A 23,375-nucleotide genomic window follows, 5' to 3' on the forward strand; every position below is an offset into this window, starting at 1 on the left:
CGGACAGAGGAGGAGGCGGAGGCGGGGTCGGAGCCGCTTTATTGGAGGACACCGCGCGCGCGGGGCGGGGCCCCGGCGGGCGGGGGCGCCGCCCCGCCCCTCACGCGGCGCCGCACGCGGCCCCCGTGCGCGCGCATGCCCCGCCGCCACGTGCGGGGCCGGCCCCGCCCCTGGGCGTGGTCGGGCGAGGGGCGGGGCCGGGAGGGGCGGGGCCCGCCCCGGGCCATTGAGGCACTGTGCGAGTCGTGAGCTGCTCTGGTTAGTGATTAATGACAGGAGTGTCTTAAGGCGACCAGTAAAGTTAGTTAACACCTCGGTAATCAAAATAGTTTTGCTTTAAACAGCAGTAAATGGGCTGAGAAGACAGTGGGTTTGGAGTGCAAAGGCCGAAGAAGATTCTCAAAGGCACTTTCAGTTGAACTGAGTTTCTTCTTGTAACTCATGAAGACACACTCCACACTACAAAAAGAAGAAAAAGGTTGGACGATGTCCTTCAGCTCCTCACCATAACAATCCTGCATTTTAAGAACTTAGGATAATAGAGATAAATCCCTCTTAAATCTAAGAATTTAGGTTTTCTTAGCGGCATTTTTCCCTTGTGCTTGCACACCAGGACTATGTCTGTGATGTCAGTGACGATTTCTTACTGTTACAGCACAAACTTAAAACTTTCTCTTGGTGATTCCATGAGAACTCAAAGACTGAACCTACCCCAATGTTAGTCTCTCATTTCACCCAGCAGCCAATACCCTACTCAAAGCCTTCCTGGTATGGCAGTGCACTCAAAACTGCCACAAAAAAACAGGAAGCCAAGGCAGATGATAACAGTTCTCAGACAAGGACAGAGTGGAATCTCATGTTACACTTCCACAACTGGCAGCTGTAAAAAATCCCCAAGTCTGTTCCTGGTTTCCAAGTCCTTGCTATTTTCACTTTCACCTTTGCCACCCTCACTCACGGTTGAGATTCTGGTACTGGAGCTCCCACGTTATCACTGTTTGCCACTCCCTGCATGCAATTGTTGTTAAATCTATCACTGCTATTTCAAATTCATGTTGGGTATACTTCCACCTGAGTATCCTGCCTTTCCTTACACTGTACCAGTCTGCAAATTAACACCATCCATTCCAAATCTAGGAGAAATCCCCATTTTGGTCAAACTTACCAATAATGATGATGATGATAATGACAACAACAGCTATCAATATTGCCCACATCTGTGAAAAAAAGCCATACAACACTTACTACACACCATGCAACAGCACCAAGTGCCCCTCAGGGTACAGGAAAACAGTCCCTGCAAGGGATTTCTAGCACTGTTTGTCAGATCTAACACAGCAAGCAAAGGTTTTTCAATCATCAAGCTCAATCCAGTACTAGCACTCAGAGATGGCAGGCCATGCACACAGGCAAACACAGCAATATGGTTCTCTCCACATAAAGCCTGTCTCAAGTGAATGCACAAGCTATTCTGTTACTCACCAAAGATGAGTCCAGCCTTTGGCAACAGCTGCAGTACAGGAATCTGAGTGAGCTTCTTCCACTTTCTAATACTTCCTACACATTAATTCAAGCTATGCATTTTTAGCCTTTTCTTCTTGTTTCTCAAAGCCTCAGATTACTGACTTGCTTCCCCTCTGGCCATTATCTTATCTAGATCTTGCATAGGGCAGCTTGGCCAGTAATGCAGCTTGCTGTTACTTCACCCAGCCACTGTGCCATGCTTTAAAAACTACATGCTGTGACTTAAATAACGTTGGCTAAACTTTTCCTGCCTTTTGAGACACGAACTGTGATAGTGTTACAGGCAGAGTGCAAGCACACAAGCCAAGTTTACCTTGCAGTTCTTCCACCAATACTTCCTTTTCAGCTTGGCCGCGCTGGTCTCAAACTGGGAAGCCCCTGCTTGCAGGGCATCAGCACGGTCATCCAGCTCTGACAGCTTCTGATCTCGCTCCAATACCTTGTCCACATTCACTCTCATGATGTCAACAACCTACAGCAGTCAATGCTTACAGTAAGTGACCATAATCACAGACAACAGACAGCACCACGAGGCACTCAATGTTTTCTCAGAAGTAGGAGCTATTGCCTTTTAGTATGTGCAGCCATAAGATTAAAGAAAACTCTGAAATCCACCTGTGGCTAGAAGCCTTGAATGTCTACTTTAAAAAGTTGGTAGTGCTGGCATCCCTTCAAACCTGGGAAATAATTCTTGACTTGCTTCAGAGGGAGTTGAGGAATATAAACATGATAGTAAACCACGTCAAGAAATACTTGCCAGCCAGCCTGGCTTTTGGACTCCACAAAAATCACATTTGGTAGTCAGCTCTCATGGCTACTGATGAGAAAAAAAAGACTTGTTCTCTGTAAACAAAGGTTTTTGTCTTTACTTATGCCAAATCCTCAAGCACTGAGACTGCAGTTTCGGCACTGGGAACCTTTCTCTGCTTCCCCTGCATATAATGAAGGAAAAACTGCTTTGGCTAAAATATCCCTTCTAATTGCATGTGTTTCCTGCAGGAAGAGAATGACACTACTATCAGACCAGACTTTTACCTCATCTACTTGGTGTTGAGTTTGCTGAAGCCGGCGATTGCCTGCAGCCATATTTGAGCTTCCAGAGACATTGGCTGACCTGCAGTAAAGAAAGGCATCATTATACATCTGAAAACTGGGAACTTGTATCCTTGTAATAAATACAGGACAGTTTCTTACTGGAGAAATGGTGTTTGAACAGCTGATAGTGGGTGCAAGTCATGCAGTGTGCCAAACATCTTGCCAAGAAATCGCTCTCTGTGCTAAGAGCAGCAGTGGCCTGCTAACACCACACTTGCAATGAGGCAGAGGACAGCTCCAACAATGGTCCATAGGGCTCCAAGGGTGAGAAGTTTGGGCTCAGGGGTGTTCAGGGCTTTCCCATATGAACACAAGTATTAACTTTCAAGAAACAGTAGGTTACAAAAAATTAAATTTAAAAACTTAATACTTATTCTAACTATGATTTTCCAGCGATGCTTCTCTATTCTTTTGAAATGGTTGATATTGAACAAGAGAGAGCACAAGAAGGAAAAAGTATTTGGAAAATACAAGAATTTCCCTTTGGTCAGTTTTGAATTCATAAGAGTTCTTTTTACCAGCTACAGCACCCTGCATCTTTATAATGGATGCAAGAGCTTCTGAAAATATTCCTCATTACCTTTTCAACACCTGGACAGGTTTTTAATGCATATCTCTCTAGAACTATCTGCGCTCAATTTCCTTTTCATGTTCTTACTTCTTTCACATCAGATGCTTGTTTAGTGTATCCTGGCATTCCAAACAGCCAAGCCTCGCTGTTTCCTGTATTTACACATTCGCACACTGGCTTCTAACTTGCATGCAGTAAGCACAGGTACAACGCGGGAGCCAGGGTAAGGCTCAGAGCCCTGCACAGCACAGTACCACTGTTTTGGTGCCGCCGTCACCCTTTGGTGCCGCTTCAGTGCCAGTCCCAGGTGAACAGCCTCGGAAATGACAGCGCTTCCTGCGAGGTTCCGAACAGAGCAACGCCCCGGTGCTGTCCCGGCAGGGCGGGTCCCGCCCGGGGCCGGCGGGACAGCCGGGGCTGCGCAGCCCGGGCCAGCGCCCCTCCCGGTCCCGGCCCGAGCCGCGGGGCGGCCCAAGGCACGGCCGGCCCGGGCCTCGCCTCTGCCCCGGCCGCGCCCGCCCTCCGCGCACCCCTCCCGGAGCCCCCGCCCGCCCGCGGGCCGCACCGGGCCCTGCTCCCGCCAACGCCGGCCCGCCCGCTCCCCAGCCCGCCCCGCACTCACATCCTGGCGGCGGGACGGAAACGGGGCCGCGGCAGCAGCGCCCGGGCAGGTCCAGCGGGAGCTGCGGCGCCCCGCGCTGACGACTCGCGGGGCGGAGCGCGGGGCGGGCTCGGGGCGGAGGCCGTGAGCGAAGTCTGGAGCCGGGCGGGCTCGGGGCGGGGCCGAGGGGCGGGAGCCGGGCGGGCTCAGGGCGGGGACCGGGGCCGGGCTCGGGGCGCGGCCGGGGCGGCCCCGGGGCTGGGGCTGAGGCGGGGCCAGGCCATGGCCGTGCCCCGCGGGCCGCCGTGCGGGGCTGCGGCCGCTGGGCGGCGCTGTGCCGGCTCCGCCCGCCCCGGGCGGTGACGGGAACGGGAACGGGAACGGGAACAACGGAGCGGCGCGAGCGGGAGAGCGCGGACAGACGGACAGAGGGACAGACATACAGACACACGGGGACTGACATGGGCGCACACACAGACACACGCACACACGGGCGCGGACACACAGACAGGTAGATATGGACACACACATAGACACAGGGACAGGCAGACATTGACACACGCACACGGACACGCAGACACAGACGTGTGCATTTCGTGGTGTTGTCACGCGTGTCCGCGCGTTCCGTGCAGCGCCCGAGGGGGGCCGGGAGTGTCCTTGTCCTTGTCCTTGTCCCAGTTCCCCGCCCTTGTCCTCTACCCTGGCTCCAGGGGCGCCCGGCGGGATCGCCGCGCTCGCTGTCCCGGGTCCCGGGGGGCTGGAGCGGACACCGCTCCGCATCGCTCGGGGCTGGAGCGGACACCGCTCCGCATCACTCGGGGCTGGAGCGGACACCGCCCCGCATCACTCGGGGCTGGAGCGGACACCGCCCCGCATCACTCGGGGCTGGAGCGGACACCGCCCCGCATCACTCGGGGCTGTGCTGAGCAGAGCAGGGCCGGTCACACGCCGGGCTCGGTGCTGCTGGCCGTGCTCCTGGAGCCCCGGGACTGCTCCGCCAAGGGAGCATCGGCCTCCGCAAGGCACCGCTGGGAGGGAGGCACTGGCTGCCTTTAACGTGTTCTGAGTTATCTTTTATTTTTACCCCTTATTAAACTTCATCTCACCCTAGGCGTTTTTTTCCCTCATGTCTGGTCTTCCAGTTCTCTCCTGCCATGCCCCTGGGGAAAAGGGAGGAGGTGCCTTCTTTCAGGACTGGGTCAACCGGCAGGATGGTAAAGAACACAGCAATTAACAGCCATGTAAAATGGAAAAATGGGAGAGCAATTTGGAGAGTTAAATGCTGATTTATTCTAAAAGAAAAGCATAATTGAATTTTCTCTGCAGCCAAGAAGAAACTCTCAGAATGAAATCTTCCGTTGTGGAGCTAGGTTTCAGAACTTACTCATAATGCTACTAACAGTCTCTGCTAGACCACATGATTCATTTATTAAACCTGGATTCAGGTTTTGCCTGCTGGGCTGGCCATGTAGTCTGGTACAAGTTTTGTTCTTGAAGACCAGTTCATGTAAGTTATATATTTGATTAGTGCAATAGTGGTTGTGTCTCAGTTAATTGTATTATTAATTGTGACCTCTTAGGTTTCTGCCTCAGCAGCCCTCTTGAATTCAGCCCTCTTGACTCTGCTTTGTGTACACTGTAGGATTAAGCATTTTGTTTCCAGCTCTAGCTATATGGTTTCCCACAAAAAAACCCTAGAAGTGATTGTCCACTGACAAGGAACTGCAAACAAAGCTCTGGGGGCTGCACCTGCTCACGGGCAGGCTGTGGACTATCACACCATAACCTGTAAGAAATCAATTGCAATATTCTTACAAGCAGGTCATGTAGAGCAGAAACATTTTTTTTGGTGGTTCCTTAGAGTGACTAAAGGACTACTTTGCTCTCAAAGTAGGATGGAAGAGATGTGTTCAGAAGAAGGCACACACTTTATATGGGGAAATTTTCTTTTTTAATTTACAGCAGAAAGAATATAAAGCATTCAGAAAACATTTTCCATATTTTAAGGGCAATTCAAAACATTTTGCATGGTTCCAGCAGCTGAGTTCTTCAACAGATCCATTGATTCAGTGATGCTTTACATGCACAGTTACAAAAATAAAACTTACAAAAGAGAAGACATCTATACTAGTTTTACATGCAAGTCTTGGGGACCCCCCATTGGGCACCAGCTATTGTGTGGAACTGCCATAAGCGTGCAACCAGAGAGGGGGTTCATGTTATATTCTGTATTTCTTTCACACAGTATTACTGCTGTCGAATGTGTTTCACAAAGGAGCAATTCTATTATCAGAAGACAGAAGATCTGGCTCCTGGCACTTGGGAATTTGAATTTTCCTAGAAAGCTGCACTTACTTATCTTAGGTGAAAATGTTAAGTTCCACAACCAAGAAGAGGGTTCAAAGAATCACTTCACTGCGGGGGAGTGCTCCTCCCTCCCCAGTGACACACTGAAGGGTTACGGCCCGACACAACAAAGCACTTGGGAGCTGAGCTGGCTTCAAGCATGCCAGGAGTCCTGGAGCTGGGCTGCAGAACTGCCTGCATGTTTAACAGCCAGTACAGGCTTAAACGTTTGGCTGAAGCAGGATCTAGATTAGTAGATACACCACCAGGCCCATGGATCTGGAAGAGTAATTTGAAATAGCTCTGTATATTACTGAATCATTTTCTGTGTAGAACAAGGAGTTAAAACATTTCCACTGAGGTCACTACTCTTGTTAGGAACAGATCAATTCTATATTGTCACGTATTGGTTAATGGGTGCAATATTTCAGTTTCAAAATGTCAAGATTCTTCCAGTACTAATACAGAGCATTTCCAATTCATTCCAAAGGAGATTCTTCAGCGTCTCCTGATCTGTTTTGGCATGAGAGGAAAACTGAATGGTTAAGGTTCCAATTGCAGACAGTAAATCGAGGCTGAGGCTGCCCACAGGCACGGTGTGAGCGCCAGGCCATTTGTTTCACTTTTTTCCCTTTTTTTTTAAAATTGAATCAGGTCATAAAGCAGCAGTTCAGAAATGTACAAGAGAATTCTGATAATGAGCTATAGCACATCTACTGTAATTCAATGCTGGCAGTGAAAAGAAGTAATTAAAAACAGGTACAATTATAGAAAAGGCACCAAGAGCACTGACCCCAGTTTTTTTGCCACAATCTTTGTTTTTACTCTTCTTTTAAAGACACCAGTTCAAAGCTTCCTATGTGTGAATATTTTTTGGCTTCACAACAAGCCTTGCGTTTAAACTTTGCAGTTGGTGGCCGGGATCAAGCAAGAACAACTATTCCAAAACTAACAATCTCAAATTTACACAAGTTCATTCAGAAATTTTCAACTGCCACGAGTGAGACAAACAGACAGGAGCAGTTTCTGATCTCAGACACATGTACGTGACCCACAAGTAATGACACGGACTTCAGGAGTTTCTTCCCTTACATTCCTGTGTAATGAAGATCAGAACTGGTTCCCATTGTTGAGAATCTGTGACAGTTTTAAATTAGTAGTTCAATTTAAAAAAAATCTAATTTCTTTGGCTCCTCACTATGTGGAAATAGCAATATACCATGACACCCCTACAGGATCAGTTTGCATCTTTTTTTTAAGTTTTACTTAATTTTTTAAAATTTTTTGTGCAATTTTTATTACATTTTCTGACTTCCAGCAGGAGATATGAAAATGTGAAACGTATTTTCTACTTTCGTACTATTTATTTATTTTTTTTTCATTTTATGTTCATTCTAAGTGTTCTTTATTGGAGTGAGTGTATGGTGTTAAGCTAGATACGGTTTTTGTACTCTTATGATTATCTGCTTTGCAAAAGTAACTTAATTTTCTTAAGCAATATTAGCATTCACATTACTTGGCACCATTGGCAAAAATAAAAAAAGAAAAAAAAAAGACGGGGGTAAAAAAAAAGAAGGAAGGAATACATAAATTAAACCCAACTGAACCAAACTCCTGGTAGCCAAAATCAAATGTAAACATATCCTTTTTTTCTTTTTTTTTTTTTTTTTTTTTTTAAAGTAATGTTGCTCTGCCTTTTTTTCCTAAGTCTAAATACAGTAGCTCTTTTTTGCCATTTAGTCATGCTTTAGCAAAAATGTTCTTCTAAAGAACATTTAAAATAAAGTTTCTTATAGTGAAATAAAGTTTTTGTTTCATTTTACAGACCATAGCCACTAATGCTTTGCTTTGTTCATTTCTTTTTCTTGAATTCATGCACATATCTCTTTAATATATACAATATGTACAAACAATACATCCACACTCTCCTCGTTCATTCAGACAAAACTATACAAATAATAATTTTATCTTGCCAAGTTATTGACCCTTTGTGAATAAAATATTTAGTAATTAATCAATATATTCCCTTTCAAATATTTTTTCTCATTTTCCATTTCTACCTTCTATATATACAGAAACTGCCCAGATTTTGATGAAGTAGCCAAAATAAGAAATTTACTGGCCAGAATGCAGCACCACTGATCTTTAGGTGGCATAAAATGTCCAGGCAACATATGTACGTGACTCTGCAAAATGACAAGAGGTTTGACAAGTACATAAGAGAAAAAGCTACATGTTTTAAAAATTATTTGAGAACTTAATTAAACAATAGTACATGAAGGTAAGGCTAGAAAATAAAGTGCTGAATATGAGAGAAAGTACATGACAGTTGATATGTTTGCAGGTTCTACTAAAAATACAAAAAAAAGTGTAACATTTGCTTAAGCTGCTCTCTCCATTCCTCATGCAATACCCGTGTCTCTCATACACCAAACCCCTCCTGTAAGTTCCCACGGGATGTATTAAAAACCTGCAGATTTAAAAAGTTGCATTAAGTGTGCTGTAGAGGTTTAAATAAAACACAAAGGACAGGAGTGCGAAGGAAATGAGGATGCATGGACCCAATAAAGATGTACTGATCTAAGCCCCTCCACTGAGACTCTCAAAGCTTCAGTTTCTTGGAGATGACTGACAGGTGCAGGAACAGCATTCTTGTGTTGCTTGTGCATTCCCACCTTTTCTGAACAATATTTTTGGTATAATATTTGTACAGTTCCACATGTTGTTTAATACAGCCCTATATGAAAAGGATAATTAATCGCTTCTTCCTTCCTTCTCGGAGAATGAAGCAACTCACGATTTCCTCCCGGTGTCTTGTTTTCCCCACGATCCAACAGAAGATTGAGTTCCAAGATGTCTTGCTGAACAAATTAAAAGTTGTCCATGAAAGTGCAAATGCAATGACCAAAACATTACTGTTAAAATCCTGCAGCTGGTATTTCCAGAACTGCAGTGGGTATTTTTGTTGTTGTTGCATGTCTCTGCTAAAAACAGAAAATGAAAACAGTCTGAAAAGCAATGTCACATTGCTACGGGATGCTGCTGCGTATCTTCAAGTTCCTTGGCCTTTTTCAATTCTTTCACTCTGAAAAAACAAAGAGGAGCTATGTAACACTTCTATTACAAATCTCTTGAAGACAGAACAATCAAAAGGATTCATCACTCCAACCTCCTGTGCAGAAGAGGGGCTCCCAGAGACACGACAGGAGGGTGACACCTTCCCAACACCATAAACAGTTGGAAGTGCAAGAATGGGCCACTGGAGAGCCCAGACATGTGCATTTGGGACACACACTTGGTTCCAGCTACTGCTTTTCTCCAGAACTGCCAACTACAGCTGGGCTCTTTCTGGTGTTGGCCTCATTGCTTGGGGTTTCCTGGACTGCTGTTCCCTGCCTGGCCCTGCAGCTGCTCCCTACTGTCACAGCAAAGGGGCTGTTCAGTGCTGACCCCTTTCTCCACACAGTGCTGAGGCAGGACAGCCCACTGGGGGAAAATCCATCTGTCCAGCTTGGAAAGGAAGCCTGGTGTTGATAGAGAACCTCACATAAGAAAGTGTTTATGTACAAGCAGAAGAACTGGTATGGGAGTGAAGAAAGGTGCTTTGTTGCTCAAGTACTCCAGCTGCTGTTCCTGTGTGTTTATCATGCCCTTGGCACTATGTTCATGTGTTTTCCCAGCAGTGCAGCATGTTGGATGCTGTGTGCCAAGGGAGATGAGCCTAGTGAGGAAGTCACTCTTCCCATTCGTGGCCTGATGCCCCAGTCTCAACTTTCTCAAATGCATGCCATACATTACCTTCTCTAACTCATCAGCACAAGAACTAAACCATCACTGAAAGCTGACAAAATTAAAAATTAAAGGATGAAGAGAAGGGAATAATTTCAATCCCATCAAGTGAAACAGAGCTCTGCACTGGAGCTGGGGCAGCAGGAAACCTGCTCAGGCTGAGAACCTGGCTGTGTGTCAGTGCAGGCTCCCTGCAAAGGAGCCAGAGCAGATCCAGAGGCATTCCTGTGCTGCCCCAAAGGTGCCCAGCTGTGCTTGGGGCTGGCCCTGTCTCCACTTGCAGGGAGTTCCTCTGCAGTGACATCCCTTTGCCACCTGCCTCCACCTCTTCCCTCTGCTCCTGCAAGGGGAAGTCCCCTGCAAAAGGAGCAGATTACAGAAAAAAAAAAAAAAAAAAAAAAAAAAAAGTGATTTAGCTAAGTGTGTATAGGCTCAAGTGCTCACGTGATGTTGCAAAAACTTGAAAGGACAAGTAACAAAGGCATAGTACAAAAAACAGTGTCAGAGATGCAAGTTTGTGTAATGCAACCAGCTGCAAGTAAAATAATTTAACAAAGCCCAAGTAAATAAAAGAAAAGAAAAGTGACAGGAGAGCTGAGCAGCAGCAGTGACAGTTTGTAACTACTGTGCATAGACTTACACCCACACATCTTTTGGCTCTTACACCAGCCTGCTAATAAAAGAATACAATGAAGGCTATAAATTGATCTCTATAAATATACCTCCATTTCACTGTTTATTAATTTTTCTGCATGTACTATTAGTCAGAACCACAGTGAAAAGGAGCTGGCTGCTTTTACCTCTATTTTAGCTGACTCACAGGCTCTAGTGCTCAAATGCATTCTCAGTATTTGTGAAATGAGACCAACAGGGGTCAAATGCATGTTAGACCTTTGTTAATTATCCTAATCCCACCACTGGAGAATATCATGTATGGAAAGACAGAGGGCTCTGCTGGGCCAAATGCACACTGTGTGTTCAGAGTGTGAAGGCCACTGCTGGAGGGGCCCTGGCACTCCTGAAATGAGCCCAGCAGCTCTCCCAGTGCCAGCAGTGCTCTGGTCCCCAGGCTGAGGAAGGGACAAGGTGGCCAACAGCACCAGGGGTTCTCAGCTCCTGCTAGGACAGTGCTTTGCTGAGCCTGACTGCCTGCTACAACTTTACAGAGAAATCTTCCACAGGAAGGTTTTGGCTCTCCACAAACTGGTGTCTAAAAGAGCCTGTTGACATCAAGGGAGGCTTCAGCACTGCACAGAAGGGAGCAGCAAGCCTCTACTCAGGCTGACAGCCCGAATTTTAAGTTTACTGGGGTTCTTCTTGCTGGGTACAGCTAGATCCCCTTTTAACTGCAGGAAACATAGGAGGGCTGACACAATAAGCCAAAACAGTTACAAATGGCAAGTTACTCATCTCCAGTATATCTAGTTTTATTTTCTTGGAGCAGAAAGCAGCCTCTCCCTTGAATTTTAATTAATATTTCTAGTAGTGCACCATTTAGAAGCAGGAGAGCCAGGATCCCTGGTGCTGTGCCTTTGTGCAATGGACAATTTTTAAGGCTTAGATTAGCTGTGTTTAAGACAGCATCAATTAATGCATGATTTGCAGTGCAACTTCCAAGTGTTTTCTGTTGCACTTCAGTACTGTAATGTAAAATTAACCTGGTATTATAGATCTCTCACTGAGAACATGCACATTAAATAAGCTGGTGGCTCTTTCACTGAGACATGCTATTCCTTATTTTAGCACTTCACATGCAAGGGCTACACTAACAAAGCACTTTTACTGGAAGAATGCAAGACATGCTTTGCTGCAAACTTCAACCTACAGCATGCAATATCTGTACTGGTGCAGAACTATTGCATCTATTTGTCTGGAACACACATGCCAACAGAAGTTAATTACTGCAGCACTCAACATTTGCACTAAACAGGTCCTGTTCAGAAATAGAGTAATCACAGAATCAAAAAATGCAAAGGGTTGGAAGGGACCTTAAATCATCTAGCCCCAACTCCCCTGCCTTGGGCAAGGACACCTTCCACTATCCCAGGTTGCTCAAGGCCATATCCAGCCTGGCCTTGAAAGTTCCAGGGACAGGGCAGCCACAGCTTCTCTGGGTAACTTGTTCCAGTGTCTCATAATACTCCCAGAAAGAAAAAAAAAAAAAAAAAGTCTTCTTAATATCCAGCCTTAATATCCTGCCCTCTTTCTATTTGTATCAAATACCCCTCACCCTATCACTACAGTTCTGGATGTAGAGTCCCTTTTCAGCTTCCCTGCAGCACCCTCCACACACTGAAAGGTGCTGTGAGGTCTCCACACAACCTTTTCTTCTCCAGGCTGAGCAGCCCCAACTTTCTAAGCCTGTCTTTGTAGGAGAGGTACTCTAGTCCTCTTATCAACTTTATGGCATCCCTTGGACTTGCTCCAACAGTTCCATGTCCTTCTTATGCTGGGGACACCAGAACTGTGTGCAGGACTCTGACAAGAGCAGAGAGTGAGAATCCCCTCCTCCCCTGCTGCCCACATTCCTTTGTGTGCAGGCCAGGACACAACTGGTTTCTGGGCTGGGAGCACTCAGTGCCAGCTCAGGGGGAGTTTTTCATCAACCATGACCCAAGTCTTTCTCCTCGAGGCTGTTTTCAATCACTTCTCCACCCAAGCTGTCTGTGTGGCAGTGCCCTGACCCAGCTGTAGCAGACTGCAGTGTAGACTTGTGCTTTATTTTGCTGAACTTGCTGAGGGTCACACAGTCCCACCTCTCCAGGTCCCTCTGGATCCATCCCTTCCCTCCCCTGGGGGACTGCACCACACAGCTCAGTGGTGTCAGTAAACCTGCTGAGGGAGCCCCAGGTCCCATTGACCAGGGCACTGACAAAGATGTTGAACAGTATCAGCCCCACCACTGACCCCACTCAGCACTGGCCTCCACGTGGACCATGAGCACTGACCACAGCACTCTGCATGTGGCCAGCCAGGCAGTTCTTCATCCCCCCAGTGGTCCATCCTCAAAACCATGTCCCTCCAATAAAGAGACAAGAATGCAATATGGGACAGTGTCAAGTTTGTATGTGCAACATTTTCCTTGGTCAGGTGGGATTTACATCACTGACATGCAGGTGTAATAATTACTGCCAAAAAACACAGACACAAAATACAGAATTTCCCTAAAGGTATACAACTCAAATCTGCCATGGGTACATTACTGAAAGATGCTATTTAGTATTCAATGGCTTAAAACAAATCCTGCAGTCCACAGCATTTACACACTTAGGCCTCAAGATGATAACCATCCAAATTAACTAAGGTACCGTATTTTTTTAATTAACTAATCTCTTTGTTCAGTGTAATAGCGTGTGTCCCACTGAAGATGGGAGTGCAGGTAGGTACTGAGAGTCCTTTATTCCATTAACACTCTGCCTGGTGGATATGGAAACTTGCAGTCTGCAGCTGTCAGTCTCTTCTCTTCTGAGAGCTGGCCCTGGGATGCCAGGGAATTTCTCCTGGTACAAGACAGCCCTACTCACCACGGGCTCTGCAGCAGGCACAGGCAAGTGAACTGAAATACCTCCAAATGTTACCAAAAATGGAACCAATCCATGGCCAGAGTGTCACTGGGGATGCTCTGAGGTGTTGTTGTGAACACTGGTCTGCTTCTTCAAACCATGATAAACAGAGGGGCCAGAACCAGTGCATGCACCAAGGTAATACATTTACTTATCTGAAATGCTTTGTCAAGAGAATCTAAAACTAAATGTCTTCAACCAATTAATTCTTTCTTGGATAGTCTGCACTGAAGCCTTTCCTGTCTCTTGGAAGTCCTTTCAGTCTTTTCTTAACTCTTCTTGAGTTCCTCACACAATGGCACTTGATTTGATTACAAGACCATAAAGTCCAATAGCAGGGACTGGTATTTCCTCTCCATTAATACCTGGCATAATAAACCCTCAAAATTTTCAACTACAGTTAAAAAACACAGGTTGACCAGGGAAGAATTTTGGACAAATCAGGACACTTGAGAATAGAAATCCTCTGAGGAAGTGCTGCTAGGAGAGATTTTAAGTCAACAACATAGCAATGCCTTCATGCTATAAGGCAATCTTCTTTAGTTAACATTTTTCCAGTCTGAAACTGAGGCAGGGAAGAGAACCAAAGCATAGCATTAATAAACTGCTTTAAGGAAAAGAACACTACTGGGATTTATAGAATTGAACAGCAGAAAGAATGTTCTTAGAAAAGATGTTTCAATCCAGTTTGGTAGATTTGCAGTGTGACTATTTTTTTAAAACAACAGAGGAAATGAGGGCAATGAAAGTGACAGCAGCAGGCCAGGTGCTGCTGGATGGTGTGCAAACCTCTCCAGGAGTCTGCAAGCACTGTCATGCTGGCTTGGATCACTTCTGGGAGTGCCTCCCTGAGCTGAATGGGCTGGAGTGAGGACAGCTCAAGTGATGCTCAGAATGGGAAACGAGCCCTGGCTTTTGCAGGTCTCTGAACAAAAAGCACCACCCTATGCCAGCAGCTCTGACACCATGCACAAAACTGCAAGGACTGTACATCTGAGTTTGCACTGATGAAGCCTTGAACAAACACCTCCCCAAACAACATATTCTCCAGACAGTAAGCACTTCTAAGGCACAAAGTTATTCCCTCTGCAAGTGCTGAAGAGCAGATGGAAGGAAAAAGCACGTGCAATAGAGATGACCACTGCTAAAGTGTCTGAGATCACAGCCGTGATGATGACATACAGAAAGGGAAGAGAAGATGATTTCAAACATGAGCTTTCAACCCTGACTCTTGGGAGACACATCCTACTTCCCAAACTGCTCCAGCCAGCCAAAATTTCTGCCCCTCACACCATGTTACTCACTTGGACAGTGTACAGGGGGTGCATCAGTGTGTGCTGAAGCAATGTAGAAAGCAACAGCCCCAGCGAGTGGCAGCTCCTCTCCCTGTGCCCTCCCCAGTCCTGTACAGGCTGTCAGCAAATGAGGCAGCCCTACTCAGAACAAGCCACAGCAAACGATGGCTTCATGGGTAAAGCGTATCACAAAGCTGCTGTGTCAGAGTGACTCCAAATGCCCAGCCAGGAAAATGCTGAATGAGTCCCAGTGCTGAAGATCAGTTTACAGGACAGGGTGCAAGAGCCAGAGAAGGCTGGCTGGCAAGTTACCTGTTGCTCTGAGAGCTGAAATGGCCTGTGGAATATTTAAGACAAGGGAGATCTTGCCTTTTTCCAGATACCTCATTTAGGCAGCAAAACAAAAAAGACAGAAAGGCCCAATAAGAACGACACCCCAAAGCACACGGTCTGCAATTTAACACACACATCTGAGCTCCAAATACTTTCAGCCCCTGCAAGAGGTAAATGAAAAAAAGAAATTACTTTGAAAACTTTTGTTGCAGGTACAGAGACGCACACCCCAATATTCCATTTTCATACATTGCCCTGAACTCAAACAAGCAGGACTTTCCTACCCCTCGAAATGTTCCCCCCATTCTCTATCTTACTAAGAGAGGCAAGAAACCAGGTACCTCAATGCAAAGTCTGCTGCATGGCACAGATTAAATCCACATAAAAAATACATCCTAGATGCACAGGAATAGGAAAAGGTTTGTTGCTAAAATGCCGAGAGAGGGAAGAGTATGCAGAGAACAACAAAACACAGCAGATGTTGTTTATTCAGGTATGAAATGCAGCTGTACTTACCAGAGAAATGACTTCAGATGCTACACACTTACTCCCCAAAACTGGAGAGCAGCATTTAATCAAACCATGAGACTGTGGTGGGGTAAGGGGGCCTATCTGTACATGAAAGTTGAATGAAGACAGTTTTTATTACTGATGATCACAGGTAAGGAGTGCACTTGTTCTGCCCAGAGAGGACAGAAGGTTTGCTGTGGGCAGAAGGTGCCTGACTGGTCATCCCCTTGAGATGGGAGACTCACTCCTTGTGATCTCCTCCAGATCATCTCCTGCCAAATGCAGGGCAGAGAGGGTAACACTGCAGGCAGCTGTGCAATTTGAGCAATTTCTTCACCTCTACACCTGGACTGGGACCAAAGCTCTCTTTTGCAGGAGGCTACGAGGATGCTTTGACTGATATGAAGGCAAACATTTCTGTAGGGGGGCATGGTGAATAGCTGAAATCCCTCTACTGAAGCAGGTTTCCTTGAGATGTTACTTAAAGACAACAGCAACGGGATAGGGTTTTTTCCCCCTAAAATGTATTTTAATTTCTACTGCAGAAGGACACCAAGTCTTGTCTCACTCAAGAGTCAGCCAGTAAAACCTCCTGCCTCTCCCTCTTTATGATCCTGATGTAATGTCACCCAAATAAATCCAGAAAAAAAAAAAAATCACTCAATTTGGAAAGGTTTTAAAACTGAAACCCAGTAGCAAATGCTGCGATCATTTATCTGCACACTCCAACAGCACAGAAAACTCCCAGTTTGTGCATTCCAGACACCCTGTTTGCAGGCATTCCTTCAGCTCCAGGGGCTGTGCCAGCCTGGGCACAGCAGCCAAGCTGGGAATACTCTTGGTGTTTGTGCACTACAGCAGCAGACACACCCAGGGTGTTACCAGAATGCAAAGCAGCAAAGAACATCTTATTACATCCATTACAGACTTACTTCGGCAGAACAGCAGCCAGTACATTTTGAGACAGCTCACAGTTTACTTTTTCCAGACAGAGAGCCACCCCATTTCCCCATCAATCACACAGCACTGGTCATTCCTGGCAAAACCTGAAAATGCTACCAAACTTCCAGAATCTGCTTCCTGCTCATTTCTCATATGCTGTCACACACAAAAAGCCTTAGAAGTGCAACAACTGTTTCTCCTCAAACACTGACAACTGGCCTCTGCTGAAGCAGCCCCTGTGGAGCCTGCCCTCAGGGCACATCTGGCCCTTTGCCCTAATTTCAATCAATTCCTACTTCATCTGTTATTAGTAAAAACCTCAAATTTTAACTTGTAAAAAAAACGTGGACTTAAACAAAAAATGGTAGCATCGAAGTCATCATTTGGCAACAAATGTCATTAGCTGCTACTCCTTTGTCAGCCTAAATAGTTAAACAAATAATGGTGTCTCCAGGCTCAGGCTCTATTCATGCTTTCAGCTCTTGAGTGTTGAAAATGATCTCTGCAATTCCAAGTCAATAAAACTCTGTCATCAACAATGCAGTTTTCTTTTTACAACATTACATGGAAGCAGGGGTGCAGGCCACCCCTGCCTTGCTGAAAACAGGAGCAATAAGCACACAAACAGTGATATTTCTGGTAGCAGACTTTTACAAAAACCTTGCTGTCCCAACAACCTCTCAGGTGTGAGATGGAACAGAGCAGCCTGCTGGCAGCTGAGGCACATGCTTTGAGAGACCTGCCATGGCAATTCTACCTCTGATAACTAAAGATTTTTAGCTTTTCCATGTATTTTGTAGCTTTGTAGGTTTCTAATATATAGTTTTATAGTTTCTATCACCTTCTTACCATTTTTCACACTTTAAAACAATAGCTAACCCTTTTAAATACATTATGTCACACTCTTGAAATTCTCTTTACCCTTATAGAAAATAAGTTCTAACAAGGAAATCTTGTTTTGCACCAGCATTTGAGAGTCAAAACAAGATATAGGGCAAAGAACCTCTTGGAGACACTCCAAGGGGCAGGCCCAAGAGATGAACTATTGGATTTACCTGCTAGATACACTAATTAATTAACCTTGAAAAATTGTAGAAATCCTACACCATACGTGCTTATACGTATGTTTTCTGCACCTGAATGCTTTTGTTAAAGAACTGCTCTTTATATCAGCACTTTAATATTATTCAGAAAGCTTTTCTTTTGATTCCAGGCAGCACCACCTCTTGCCACTCTGCTGTCTCTCAGCCAATCACCACTAATGTGACTGAGCACACAGGTGAGTGGGCTCTTCATGAGAATGACACTCCTGACAGATGCTCTCTTGGCACTTACTGTAACACAGTTATAGCATCTTCACCTTTTTTTGTTCTTCTTCCCAATATGTGGATTAATAAAAGAGAAACAGCTGTCAAAAAGCTGGCCCTACAACATGTAACTTACCAAAGATCAACTTTATAGAAGATAAATACTGGTGCTTAACCACCTTTGGGAGTAAAAAGCAGTGTGAGGAGCTCTTCTGCTTCCATCTGGCTCAGGCAGAAATAAATATCCATTTAAAGTAGGCTGCAACCTGCAGTGCAGCTTCCTATGATCTACCCTGAATGCTGCTGCAGTCCATGACAATGGAACTCATTGAGTGTGTGTGAGTGCAGATCCTGTCAAATTCCAACATCTACTCACAGCCATTTTGGATACTGAAAAAATACCCCAGCAACAAGGCCATCTAAGCATGCCCATGATGAATATACATGTCCTTTTTCACACATTCATGCACTGGTAACATCTACTGCAGAGCTCTGTCCTGTTACAAAAGCAGCAGTGTTAGTCATTGCAGTAGGGTTAGTTTATACAAGATTCTTTCATAGAATTAATGGAGGTGAAACTTACTGGCATATCTCGGCCACAGCCCCATGCAAGCAAGCAGAAAGCAAATATATTTAAAATGGAAGAGAGGAACTGGCTAGCAGGCAGCTACACTCACCCTTTTGTACAGCCTATGGTCCACCAGAGGGCTTCAGAGTGCAAAACAATACCAAAGAGCCATTAGACACACATGGCAACAACTGTACCTTACCCAGAGCTTCACTTCAGGGAGGAGGAGACAGCACTTCTGCTTGCCTGGAGAGAAAGAACCCTTCCCACTCCTGCCTAGGGACTCCTCTTTACCAGGGAAGGGCAGTCCTGTGTTTAGGTGCTTTAGGGCAGAACGTTATAAGCAAGTAGAAAAATCCCAACACTGTCACCCCCATGGCTTCCTGCCTTCCCTGGCAGCAATCACCTCTTTTCTATCTCATTCCAAATACTACTCCATGGAAAACACTGCAGATCACAATTCCATCTTAGCAATGGTCTAGATATCCCCCAAAAGAGTAAAAGTTTCCTACAAATCAGAGAAAGAACAGGAAATAGGAGGTTACCTTCCCAGAGCAAGCTGACTGTACCAAACATGAATTCAGCTCAGCAAATCCAAACCCCTTCGGAGCTCCCGGATTTCCTTGCAGCTCTAGATGTGTCACATCTGGGGATCACTAAGTAGGTGGAGTCTTCCCAAGATCATTAACTATGCAAAGCTTTGGTTCTGCCTCAGGACAGTGAGACTGGAGGCAGCTCAGCCCACAGGAGGTGTTAGGGGCAAGCTTTAGGCCGGAAGTTCATCAAGTACAAGCTAACAGGTTTGGGTGCCATGGGAAGATGGGTGAAGCTCTCCTGGGAGGCCAGGAAGCTTCTGCTCCTCATTCTCAACAAACAACACTTCTGTGACAGATCATGTTGATACTGTGTTATGCTGATGCATGTTTTTCACCAGATTTTTGAGAATATGACAATAGATGGATAAATATGGGGAGTTCTGTCCAAAGTCAAAAGGAAACAAATACATGTCTGACAGTCAGAATGACTCCTGCTGATGAATGATCCCTTTTGTCTCCATGACAGCTACTAGAGCCCCATAGCTTCTCTAACAGTATATTCAACTAAGACTTATATATTTTCTGATTTTCATCTACATCATGCATCCACTACTGAGAGCTCCAACTGCAGAACCCTCTCATTAACTCTCACAAAATCCCTGAAATACCTTCTGGTGAGGCAACAAACATTAAGTTCAGGAGAACAGAACCTCAAGATATCTCAAAATCACATTTGAGATATTAAGCCTTTGTGCCAAAATGTTATTAAGCAAAATAGCACAAGATGACCATTTAAGCTGTTCTGAATGCAAGCAAGAGTTCTCATAATTGCCTGAAAGCAGACTTAGATCAATTTTAAGCAGGAAAAAAACCCCACCAAGCAGACAGTTGCCAGGGGAATAAATCTCACCTAAACCCTACAGAATAAGCTCTTGAGAGTAAGTTTTTGGCTCAGCAACAGAATCTACTCATGGACAAAAATCTAGGTTAAACCATTCAGTTTCTCAAAGGTTGAATTTCTGAACTTTAAGCATTTACTGCCCTCTCACTTAGCTCACTCTCCTTACAATAGACTGCAACTGGCTTTTGCAGCCTCTTCCCCCAGATCTATCAACTGGCAGAAATCTGCTACAAGATCCTGGTTGACATTCCTGTGCATGCTCTCTTTTCTCTCACTCCCTCAGATTTTCCAAAAATATTTGTCATTTCTATTCCTTGCACTGTCAAGGCACTGTGGTTTTAAAAGTGGCTTCATAGTGCCATTTTTATACTACAGAGCATTAACTAACACTAGGTATTAGCTGTTATGGCTCACCTCTGGATGTCTGGGAGCTTGGGTGGCTGAAGTGTTTCTTTCTGGACACTGGGGCTTTCTTAAATTCTTGTTTATGGAAGTGTGCTAATTTTGAGTAATACAGGAGGAGACTGCAAGGAGATTTCAACAATCAGAAAGAGTGTGTGGGGCTCTTAGCCCAAGTACCAGTCCCATCCTCATGAGCTGCACCCTGTGTGAGTGTCACATGGGAGACTGAAGGGATGTAATTAGGAGGCTTACAGAGGTGATCTGAAACTTACTTAGCATCCTAAGCTTTATTACTCTACCCTTAGGAAGAGGTAAGCAAGAAAAGTCAAGCAGGGAGGAATAATTAATAATTGAAATTATTGAGACACAAAGAAAATTCAGAAAGCTTGAGGAAGAGCAGGTGAGAAAGAAGCAATTCCACTTGGTACCCCAGTGTGCCTGCACCACAAGGCAGCAAAGAAAGAGGATTGCAGAGCCAGGTTTGGGAAGGAATGGATGTGAGTGCTCTCAGCAGAATATGGCTGGTCCAGGGAAAGTGCAGGGATCTGCCCCTCAGGACAGGGAGCAAAGAAGCAAACAGGTCAGCCTGAGTCAGCTGAGATGCGGAGCAAGTGAAGCTCTGTTCTATTAAGTAGATGATCTGTGCAATTTCCAGTATTATATTTTCCTTTACAGTTGTTTACACAAGCAAAAGGCTTCTAATTTGTCTTCAAAATCTTGTGTGGTAGTTCTAAGAACCTGATTTGCCTGCTCTTTGTCACTGACTGCAGAGAGCAGAGGCACCAGATCTGTGTGGCTCCAGCAGCCAGAGAAGCCTGGGGATCTGTGAGACACTAGAGCAGTGTGACCCCAGGACCACGGATGCAGCATGGGGACTGAAATCTGTCACATTTCTAAACAGTTCTATAAATCTGGTAAATTTATGTCTTTTTCAAGCAGATTCTGAATGCTGGTCATTTTGTTAAGTCTTGCTTTCACTTTTAGTATTTACCAATGTCACAATGCTCCTCTTCAAATTTGTCAATTACTAATAACAGTTACACTAACACAGTTTTAAACTCTTATGACTGCTTGGAGAAAATATGCAACCACAACACTGTGATAATTTCTATTTTAGAAGGAAAAGCAAGGAAGTTTTGAAACACAGTTAACATATTCAGTGGAGGTAAGTCACTTTTTCCTTTTGTTGCATCCCAGCCAAGAACCACGGACAAATTCCTAAGCAACAATGGGTACAAAGTGCCTGTGGACATGGGACAGGACAAGCCCTGTGCATTGTGATGTCAGCCAGAGAGCCTAATGACAGTGCATCCCCCCTATCCTGAATTTCTGTCTGGAATTCCCCAAGAGCTAAACCCATCCTGCAGGGATGCCCAGAGCAGCGACCATGCTGCTGGAGAGAGGAGACTGACCCTGGGTCTGGCCTGCAAACTTCAGTGGTGCAAATGAGCTCTACAAGGGGAAGAGGAGACACTGAGAAAGAGGAAGGCAAGCTGAAGTCAAGAACTGCTGGAATCATGGGCAATTTAAGCCCTGCAGAGTCTGTGTTATTTAGGCTGGAGTCTTACTGAGCCCTGTTTGGAGTGCATGGCACATCCTGGTGTTGGTGGGAACCCCAGGGACACAGGCAGACTAGAGGCATTCTCTGGGCCTGGGTCTGAGCTGGCTCTAAGAGCCTCTCAGGCTGACCCCAGAGAACCTTACCGATGGAAACTTGGCATGTGGCTCCCCCAGGGACTGCCTGCATCTCAAGCAGATCTGGGAGGATACTGAAATTCTGAACCTCCAGGACATGCTGCACAACAAACACAACAAAAAAACCTTTTTGGTCTCTTCCATATGCCCTGCCAAAATTCGAGAAATCGCTTGTGCTTCTTCATCAATGACTGGCTGTTTCAAGAGCACTTGGAATCAGCCTAAGAACTACAAAGCCCTTCTTCTTGTCCCCACGTTACTTCCCACTGAACCTGCAGCTAAGATGTACTTCCATAGCATAAGACACACTGACCTCCTGCAAAGTGCAGCTTTGAAATCCTGCAATAAAGACTGAGTCTGTTTCTAAAATCAGGTGCCTATCACATGCCTCTAAGAGCTCTCCTTGTTAAATGTCACTGGACTGAACTAAACATGCTTCAAAATGCATCAGGTGTGACCAGCTCCTGAGTGAATGAAATGCATGGGTAGTGAGAATGGAGGGGGCAGAGTCAGAAACATCAGGATTCACCATTGTCTAGGCAAAGTCCCAGTTTGCAACTTGATCATGGAGGGGATTCTTTCAGCTAAAAACCACAGCAAACACCCTGCTGATATGGCAGGGCTGGCTGCCACAGGGGAGCACTCTGGCGAGCCTGTGCTGCTCCCATGCTGGCAGGAGCTGGTTCATCTTCATGTCTGTGGAGTGGCTGACGTGACTGAACCTGTGCTGCTCTGCTGCCACATGCCACCTACCCACACTGGAGAGAACACACACTTGAGGAGAGCCACCCAAATGATTCTGTGACCAAACTAAAGGCATTTCCAGCACACACCAGATGTCGTCACTTTTTTTCACTTTCCCACATACCATGAATGTTTTGGGCGGCACTCAGAAGCTGCAGCTATGATTTAACAGATTGTTTTTAGACATTCTCAAGTCCAGCTTTTAAAGTCAAATGACCTGGGCTGTTTTACATTATAAGTGATGGAGCAATTCTCTTTCAGCAAGTCCTAAGTTAAAGATTTCATTTTTGACAGTGCATCTTGGAAACAGCTCAGCTTTGTTCTTTGATTAAAAGATCTGTAGTGAGCTGCTTCTATGACATCTACATTGCAGACACACTTGAATATTGTCACATTGCTCTAAGGAAAGGCAGATACCAAAAGATAGTGTCATACCTGTGGCGGCAGCGTCGTAAAAACCGCATAATCTTGCGAGCAGCTTGATCCTGCTTCTTGGTAAGCAGACTGCTTCTAAACACAAAAAACCCCAACACTGAAGTGCAGGCAAAACTGGGGAGAATACTACTAAATGCAAGAAAAATTATCCTACAAACCACAGTCCTTTCCCCACTGGCTTTTGTCTGTGAAGCACAGCACAGCCTCGAAGAGCATAA

At 45.4% G+C, this 23,375-nt stretch overlaps 2 protein-coding genes across 3 annotated transcripts in view; both read right to left on the minus strand.

The window, feature by feature from the left end:
* Window positions 1-22: 22 nt before the first annotated feature.
* VAMP3 (vesicle associated membrane protein 3) lies at window positions 23-3,949 on the minus strand. The gene is made up of 5 exons (XM_056507926.1): window positions 3,813-3,949; window positions 2,560-2,638; window positions 1,838-1,996; window positions 1,166-1,217; window positions 23-459 (listed from the first exon to the last, which is right to left on the minus strand). Coding segments are annotated over exons 1-5 (312 nt in total). The 5' UTR covers window positions 3,815-3,949; the 3' UTR covers window positions 23-439.
* A 101-nt stretch (window positions 3,950-4,050) lies between these two features.
* The window catches only part of CAMTA1 (calmodulin binding transcription activator 1), a 239,814-nt gene continuing 220,489 nt past the window's right edge, over window positions 4,051-23,375 (minus strand). Inside the window, exons 22-25 of one of the 2 annotated variants that reach the window (XM_056508365.1) lie at window positions 23,158-23,232; window positions 18,554-18,584; window positions 15,097-15,278; window positions 4,051-9,222 (exon numbers count right to left, since the gene is read on the minus strand). In XM_056508365.1, the coding sequence (XP_056364340.1) occupies window positions 9,159-9,222; window positions 15,097-15,278; window positions 18,554-18,584; window positions 23,158-23,232 (352 nt within the window). In that variant the 3' untranslated portion in view covers window positions 4,051-9,158. The remainder of the gene's footprint in view (window positions 9,223-15,096; window positions 15,279-18,553; window positions 18,585-23,157; window positions 23,233-23,375) is intronic. The other variant, XM_056508364.1, reaches the window with a different exon arrangement.

This window comes from Oenanthe melanoleuca, chromosome 21 (genome assembly GCF_029582105.1).
Source record: "Oenanthe melanoleuca isolate GR-GAL-2019-014 chromosome 21, OMel1.0, whole genome shotgun sequence".
Lineage (NCBI taxonomy): Eukaryota > Metazoa > Chordata > Aves > Passeriformes > Muscicapidae > Oenanthe > Oenanthe melanoleuca.

What these genes read in the sequence shown, in the direction of transcription:
- VAMP3 (XM_056507926.1), bottom strand. An exon ending in CTCAACACCAAGTAGATGAG is followed by an intron (nt 1,997 to 2,559) that starts GTAAAAGTCTGG and finishes TGACTGCTGTAG; the next exon opens with GTTGTTGACATCATGAGAGT. An exon ending in TATCATCATCATCATTATTG is followed by an intron (nt 460 to 1,165) that starts GTAAGTTTGACC and finishes TTCTTTTTGTAG; the next exon opens with TGTGGAGTGTGTCTTCATGA.